The sequence below is a fragment of the Andrographis paniculata genome, unplaced genomic scaffold, assembly GCF_009805555.1.
Source record: "Andrographis paniculata isolate CXL003 unplaced genomic scaffold, ASM980555v1 Contig22END, whole genome shotgun sequence".
NCBI lineage: Eukaryota > Viridiplantae > Streptophyta > Magnoliopsida > Lamiales > Acanthaceae > Andrographis > Andrographis paniculata.
In genome coordinates, this window is record NW_026137513.1 from 604248 (window position 1) to 613139 (window position 8892).

An 8892-nucleotide genomic window follows, 5' to 3' on the forward strand; every position below is an offset into this window, starting at 1 on the left:
ATATCATATTAAACAATTAATTTTTTTTTTCATATTATACTACAAATTTATTTTACATTCAAAATATCAAATCAACTTCTATTTATATCACATCAAACAATTATTAAATTCAATTTTTTAGGATTCAAAAATCAAACCAAACCAAAAAGCCACAGACAAACACACCCTATATATTTATTCATATATTTCTAGAAGGGCTAACGTGTAAATAGAACAAAAATTGGGGAAGATACGCAATTAATGTATGTAATTGAATAAAGGGCAAAGTCGAGGCGATTTGCGGGCACCATTTTAAAGCAGTGCTGTGTTCTCTGTCACTATTGCCGAATAACCACCAACGGAAGATGTCTTCTGCCGGCGTCGCGGTGGCGGACGGCGGTCCGCAGATGTACTTCTGTCACCAATGCGAGCGTACAGGTGTGATCGTACCTTCTCCCGTCGGCGATCTCCTATGCCCGTCCTGCAACTCTGGTTTCGTCGAGGAATTCCAAAACCCTGACCCTGACCCTAGCGCCGACTTTGCCGACCCTTTCTTACTCGACCCAGTCTCGCTCTTCCTCTCTCAGGTCCTACTCCCTTCCTCATCATCCAACCCTAATTTTAACCCTACAACCTTCCAGGGATTAGCCAGAGAATCCCCGCTGGAGGCGGACGCTTTCGATCCCATGTTTTACTTGCTTAATCTTCTCGCTAATCGCCGCGCCAGCGGAATCGATTACCAGTTCGTGATGGAGGATGGTCCGTCTGGATTCGCTGTTCCGGCGAATATCGGGGATTATTTCGTGGGGCCAGGATTTGAGCAGCTTATACAGCAGCTTGCGGAGAATGATCCGAATCGGTACGGAACGCCGCCTGCGGCGAAGTCGGCGGTTGAGGCACTGCCAAGCGTTGAAGTTGATGAAGGTTTGGTGAAGTCGGAGATGGCGCAATGTGCCGTGTGTATGGATGACTTTGAAATTGGAACTGTGGTTAAGCAGATGCCTTGCAAACATGTCTATCACCATGATTGTATAATTCCTTGGCTTGAGTTGCATAATTCGTGCCCTGTCTGTCGGTACGAGCTTCCAACTGATGATCCTGATTATCAAAGTCTGGTTAATTCAAGCAGGAGTGGAAACACTGGAGGAAATGGCAGTAATAATGAAAACTATGATTCAGCTGGAGGTTCTGAAAGGCAAAGGACAGTGGAGAGGAGGTTTACAATCACATTGCCATGGTTATTTGGAGGGTCTGGTTCAAGCTCAGGCTCAGGCTCGAGCGGCGGCGCATCAGACCAGCATAATCGGGAATAAAATCGAAACAAGTGAGTATAAGTTTTTGATTTACACATCGCATTGAGCTTCTACTCCATGTCTTTCTATCTATTTGTTTGGAATTAGTACTTGTATATACTAATTTGTATAGATTGAGAGAGCTTTTTATGTAAAAAAATTGCATTTGATGTTTAGATTGTTGTATGTAGGTTTTAAGATATAAATGTAATTAAAACTTATATGTATATGGCGTAACTTATGACAACACCCTCTAGTTTCTAATAGTATTCAACACAAAACTTCTTTTCTCTTCATAAAATTAGGAAAATGTAGCTGGAGAAGTGAAAATTCTGTATTTTAGTTTTTCAAATCTGTCTTCATCGACTTGTTGCATGTTTTAAGTATATTGATAGTCTCAAATTTATATGGCCTTTTATAGATTTTATTAATTTATGCATTCAGATCATGATGGTTATTTGATTGATTCGTATATGGTATGCTAAATGGTTAAATTGCTATAGAGCATGAAATCAATCTTGTGTATCATCTCTGTCGTGGGGTTGGGGGCATGCCAATGTCTATTGCTAATAACTGCAATATGAAATGTTTAATAATGCTGTGGTGTATGAAATCTGAATAAATGCATGTGATCTGGAATTCTGGATATTTATGATGTTTAGAGTGGGCGTCCTGTATATTCTGGGTATTCATGATCGATTAGATCTCAGAAAGGTATGTTGTCCAGTCCTCATGATCGAGATGTTTAGATCCCTTGATTTGGAAATGTAGGCTAAGCTATAACCTGGTATGTATTATGTGGCTAACTGAAACTTTGGTACTTTCACTTTTACTAACTGAAACTTTGATGCTAACCTCTATGACATGTGGATCTTAATCTGAGTTGATGTGCGACACGTGTGAAGCATCTCCTATGATCTTGGAATGTTTTATTAACAGTGGGGAACAATATACTGCTGCTAATTTTTTTGTCGTTTCTATATCTATATGACTAGGTTAAAGATTTAGAGCACTTATGGAAGGTCTTTATATAATTATGAATTCTCTTCAGCGTATGAATTATGCATGTTGTATATATATATGTATATATTAATGCAGGAATGAGTGGATTCAACTCTCTCTCTCTCTCTCTCTCTCACTATCATTATACACCAACCAGTTACTTGTGCTCATTTATTATGTGTGTATGTATATGCATATGTATACATTGGTTATGATATTGCACTTTCCTCACATTAATTGTAGCATGACCTGCTTTTTATGTGATTCCAGACATGGTTTAGTAGCCTGTCTCATCACTGCATTTTAATTAGTTATCCTGTTCTCGATAATAATTGATACAGATCAACAAACAATACTTAATTAAGAAAGAACATAGATATCATTCAACTTGTATTAGATAAATGCTATCCTAAATTAGTTACCTATAATTAGATATAATATTAGAAAAGGTTTTGCACTTAGTTTTATTTTCATTTACTATATTATACTAAAATTTAAATTTATATTCAAAATATTACATCAAGACCTATTTATATATATCATATCAAATAATTATTTTAACTAAACAATTTACTTTTCGAAACCAATAACCAAGGAATTTTAACAAAACTAAATAATGGCACCACTTGCACTTGAGTCAAAGGCGCTCATGATGCATTTAATAGCATAGTTGTCCATCTGGGATCATAGTTGTCAATCACGGATAGCGGTGCGTAGCGGTCAACATCTAAAATGTTATAGCGGGATAGCGGATAGTGGTTTGACTGTTGTTTAATTATTTAAGAATATATATAAATTATTATTTATACGAAATTATAACAAAAATACATAAGAAAAACCTATAAATTAATCTCATAATTATCACGCAAACCAATAAAATGTCAGTATATATATATATATGATCATAACTATTAGATAGTTATATAAACAAAAACAATTAGATCACTATTGTGTGATAGATATATACTAATCAAATCAAAATCTGATAAAAAAAAATTTCTTTTGCTTAATTACTTTTGTCTATATATTCTTCCTCATCTTCTTCATTCTCATCCATTTATTCAATTGTATGTTCCTCACCTTATATAATATCATTTTCCTTTTTAGAGCTAGAAGTACCTATAGTTTTCTTTCTCATTGATGTATTGATGTTTGTATCTTAGTGTGGATAGTAGACCTATTAGCATCAACAGCAACTCCCATAGTCAAATTATTATTGTCGATGACTAACCTATCATATGCAATTATCAACTTCTTTAATCAACCACTCATTATATTATTTCAAAACAATAAGACCAATCACATCATTGCTACCATAATGATCTAACAAATTTTGATTATACTTGATATAAACCAAATCTTACAACTTTTGGCTTTCTAATTTGTTTATTTTCTTGGAATGAATCTAAAATTTTAGTTAAGATTTAAGATAAATATTTTTTTTTGTCTATATTATAATAAAAAATTACTTTTTATAAGTTAAAGTTGGATTTCAATTATTTACGTGTTAAAAAATAATCCAATAAGCTACAATAGCGGAATAGCGTAACGCCGCTACGGGTGTGCTATTGAAAACTATGTCTGGGATACTGGTATGTAGGGGTCAATGTCTAAAATGCTATAACGGGATAGCAGATCGCAATATAACCACTACTTAAATAAGGGTGTGTTTGTTTGGGGGTTTGGATTTTGAGTTGAAATTTGAATAGTAAATATTTTTTAATTTGAATAGTTATATGCTGTGATATAAAAATATGTTGACGTGATATTTTGAATGTAAAATTGATTTTAGTATAATATAAAAAATAAAAAATAGGTGTTTGATTTGATTTTTTTGGGGAAAAAATTGTATGAATAGTAAGGTTAGAGGAAAATCCTCCAAACAAACACACCTTAAGAATATATATAATTAATAGGTGTGTTTGTTTTGTGAGATTGTTGAAAATAAAAGTTTTTTTATGTGAGGTATAGAGAATTCTGTAGGGAATATAAAAATAATGAATATGTACAGTGTATAATTTTTTTTTTGGGAAAACATGCAAAAAAAACATAAAAAGAACAAAGCCATTATATATACAAAATTATAACAATAATCCATAAGAAAAATCTATAAGTTAATCTCATAATTATTCAAACCAATAAAATGTCAAAAAATATATGGTAACATCCTGGCCGGCTCAAGCCGGAGCGTCACCGCCACGCCACACCGGAAGGCTCGTTCATCAACCAACGAGTCCTACGTTGTGGCGCTAAGGCTAAAATAATAAATACAAACAACTAAATAGAAATTTAGAATTAAAGCCCATCGCCTTATCATTTAAATAAAAATGTTCGAGTCAAAAGCATAAGTTGAAAATAGTTCAAAAGGCATTAATTCTTAAACATAATTAATTAACTTCAAAAGCATTTTAGAAGATAAGGTAGTTCTAGTTCCCCCGATGGATCATATGACGTGAATGCATCATTTAGGTATAACAAAAGCATCATCACCTACAAAAAGGTTGTAAGAAGAGGGTCAACATAACGGTTGAATAATCGTAATTAATTGAAAATAAATTAATACGATATAATGCTACAAAATCATTTGAAGAAGATAATTTAAATAAGATGACACGTATCACATAAAGATAACTCAAACACACGAGTCTTTTAGCGTCTCCCTTTATATCTCTTTTTCATTCTCAAATAATAGTGATGATCACATCACAAAGAAAACTCCACTAGGCCTTAATCAGGGCCGGCTCGACCTGGTTTTCCAGCCTTATTACTTCGTACGACACGTCACATATCTACACATAACAAGCTTAGGGTCAAAACCCTTAAGGAAAGCTCCACAATGTGTATCTAAGGGTTCGAAGCCCAAAGTACACATAAGTCAATTTATTATTAGTTTGCGAGGGGCGACAAACGGCCTACAACCTTCTAGTCCCCAATATAACATACCAAAATGGAATTGTATGCAATCCAAATCTCCATCACGGATGACGGTCTAAAGACTTTTTTATCGTGAATGACGGGTACCTTGGAATCACCCAAAAAAGGAACCCGCCATCTCGATCCCTCGACCTAGCCCATTCGGGATCTAATTCGAAGTTAGCTAGTTATCCTAAAATACCGGTATACCCTCACGTGTTTGCAAGGCACAGAGATGGAAGGCTATGCCTTATCATCCAAACAATCGACGAGTTGATCGGATTCAACGGGTAGTTTTAATTACTAATTTTACCCAATACTCAACATGCTTTTAGGCAAATTTAAAAAAGAGAGCTTTAAATTCAAAATATTTCAATTGTCAACATTTAACCAACTAAAAAGTGGAATATTAAAATCTAACAAGTTCGTTATAATCTCACTTTATTTCGCCAAATAAACATTCTAAAAATATGTCCATCCCAATAGGTATAAATATTTTCTTAAAAAAAGAACCATAACTAGATTAGGGCAAAACTGGGGTTTCAAATTCATTTCACAAATTTTACGATTTTCAATTTAACATATTATAATAATCTTCACATAAGCCCTAAGAGACATTATAACCAATTTCTAGAAAAAATTGGCAAAACCTAACATTTGTAGGTCAAATCCATTTGAAAATAATTTTGAAAAATATCAATAGAAGGGATCTAGGGATTAGAACTATCATCTATCTATGATTAATTCCACTTACCTTAGGAGAAAGAGCCCTAAAGGAAGAGTTTTGGAGAAGAAAAATTCCAAGGAAAAAGAGGGGGGCTGGACGGCGCTGGCGTGTCTGCAGACTGCTTCTGTTTTTTTTTTATTTTATACTTTATTAAACATAAAAAATTTTGGCCTTTATTATTTATTTTACCCTACTGGGCCCAAATTGGTCCAAACTCAATTTTTACTCTTAATTCAAACCCAATTCTTTAATTTCTTACATCAAAAGCCCAAAATAATATTGTCGGACTCCGGCAAATCCCGACAAACTTCCGGCGATTATTTTTACGGGGTATTACATATATGATCATAATTCTTAGATAGTTATATCAAAAAGCACAATTAGATCCCTATTGTTTGATAGATATATATCAAAGTTAATCAAATTCATAATCTAATAAATACGTTTCTTCCCCAAATTCGCTATCCTCACTGCTACTCTTGCATAGATATTCTTTATCATTCTTCCTCTTCTTCATTCTTATCAATTTCTTCTATTGTTTATTTGTTGCCTTGCATAATATCATTTCCTTTTCTAAAGTTGGAAGTAGCTATAGCTTTCTTCTCATTGATGTTTGCATTTAGTGTAGAAGCAGGCCTATTAGCACTAGTAGCATCAGCAACAACCCCCGAAGCCAAATTATCAATGCTAGAAAGCCTATTAATGACCATTCTAAAATTAAGGCTATCTATATATATTGTCATGATTCCATTTGGGTATCATTAAAATTTCCAGAACTGGATGGATATGAACAGCATATACCAATGTGTGATATGGCAGAATATATGATATTGTGATGGATCGATGAATTTTGTTTGATGATGCCTTGTGAAGGAATATAGGTTCTAATTATATCAATGGCCATCACATAATGGATTTCATCTTTGAACTTTTGGGAAGAAACAAGGGTTTGTTCTTCCAACAAACTTTTTCCCCACACGATTCCTATAATATGTATCATACATAAATATTATTTTTATATTACCTATACAATTTCCTATAACTATAACTCAGCATAAAAAAAATTACCTTGAACCAAAACACTAAACAAATAAACCCAAATAAATAAAAAAATTTCCCAGTTGCTTGATATTTCAAGACTGAAAAGACTTCATTTTAAAATGGCATTTTTAGTAGGTTAAGCAAACATGTTACTAGAATTATCAATTTTTAAGTCGGGGAGACGGGGACCGTTCATATATCGTGTAAAGTAACTCCATGGTAGAAGCAGTCTCTCTTACTTTTTTATTGCACTTAACATGAAGTGCAAAGTGGTAATGGATTACTAGATTTTAATATTGAAATGTTAAACTAGATATTGACCACCTAAAAGCACAACTCATGCATCTTGTGCAGTATGGAAGGAATGGCATTTGACGTTTAGAAGTAGCTTTTTGGTTCTTAATAGATCTATACCTTGTGCTATTTTGTTATTGTTTTTGCAAATTTGCTAGATAATTGACCAGATAGGCACTCTCAATTTAGAGGATTTCATGTTTTAGACTTTAAGATTCTGTAAGAACAAAACGGGTGTTCCCCCCCCCCCCCCCCCCCCCCCCCCCCCGTTGATAAGGAATTTCTGTATTTGGAAAGTATCATGATTATTCAGTTAGAGGGGTGGTTTTCATGTTTTTCACATGAAATTTAAAGACCTATTTATTCTGACCACAGGTTGGTGATGATCTCTTGATTGGCTGAAACTCAACAATTACTGTTTTATCATTTTTCTTGTTTTTTCATTTTTAGCTTCTCTATTCTGAGCTTGTATGGATATGAACCAAAGCACCGGTAATGCAATATGGCAACAATTGGAGCAGCATATCCACACTTGCTGAATCTATAGGACTTCTGTTAATTTTGTGTGATCACCTTATATGATGATAAGTATCTGTTGGTTATGGTCGTAAGAGTTTGTTGTATTCTATCCATGTGAATGATCATAGCTGCTGCAGCTTCCATTCAATCATGTTATCTGGTTTACCTACTACCTCAAATTATGCATCTGGTACTTTGAGTTCCAAATTCCCAACTATATCATTGGTGTATTGTCAATATCTATATATATATATATATATATTTCCTCATTAAATTTTTTGAATATGTTACAGCCCCAATCAAGTGCTTCACTGAATGTGAGGTGGTGCATGCTTCCATGCCTTTTTCCTTGGGTCTAACTTTGTTTTTGATAAAAAATTTATATATCATTGTTGAATGTCGGTATTTGTGGAATTTCCATACATCGAACATGATTAACCTGGACTGATGACATTGCAGCTTTTACAGTGTGCTGGAAGTTGAGAGCTAGCAAGCAAGCAAGCACTGGTGGAGTTTGTATGCGCTTTCTACCGATAAACATATGGTAACTTAAACTCCCATGTGCTTCTAAGAGCACACTGCTTAAAGTTACGCTTGAAGCCTTTTCACTCCTTTTTCCAGTGAGCAAAACTAGTTTGATTCCGTCAATGTACAGTCGGTTACTGGTACATTTGCAGTCTATTGTTTGCCAGTGGAACAATCTTTACTTGTTTCAAAAAAATAGATGCTTGCTCAATTACAGAAAATGTATGCATGCATGCATGCTTGTTTCCCGATGGATCATTCTTACAGATTAGCATAGCATGGTAATTTTTTAATAATCGTTAAAGCTTGTTGGTATTATTCTATTCATGCTGCATTTTATTATGTTTCTATTCTTTGGTTGGTATTCGTTGCTAGTTGAAATTTCGTAAAAACTTTCATCTCGAAGATGGATTTTGGATGCTGTTACTATCTGCCCGAACTTTATTCGTTAAGTGGAATTTTACTTGGTTCGTAGAAATGCATTGAATTTTTTGTATGGGATTATAGATTGGGATGTCTTGGGGTCTGGTGATCCAATCTTGATTATAAAGCTTCTTTGTCTAACGTTATGTTCAATATTAGGGATGGTCTTGTTGCGGT

General features: G+C 34.1%; 1 protein-coding gene across 2 annotated transcripts; it reads left to right on the top strand.

Moving 5' to 3' along the window:
* The first annotated feature begins 277 nt into the window (after positions 1 to 277).
* Positions 278 to 8588, top strand: LOC127245583 (E3 ubiquitin-protein ligase RING1). 2 transcript variants are annotated; one of them, XM_051266565.1, is made up of 2 exons: positions 278 to 1303; positions 8227 to 8588. In XM_051266565.1, the coding sequence occupies exon 1, from the start codon at positions 345 to 347 to the stop codon at positions 1290 to 1292; it is 948 nt and encodes a 315-aa protein (XP_051122522.1). In that variant the 5' UTR covers positions 278 to 344; the 3' UTR covers positions 1293 to 1303; positions 8227 to 8588. The 2 variants fall into 2 exon arrangements, with proteins under 2 accessions (XP_051122522.1, XP_051122523.1); XM_051266566.1 differs by having other exon boundaries at positions 8236 to 8588.
* Positions 8589 to 8892: the final 304 nt, after the last annotated feature.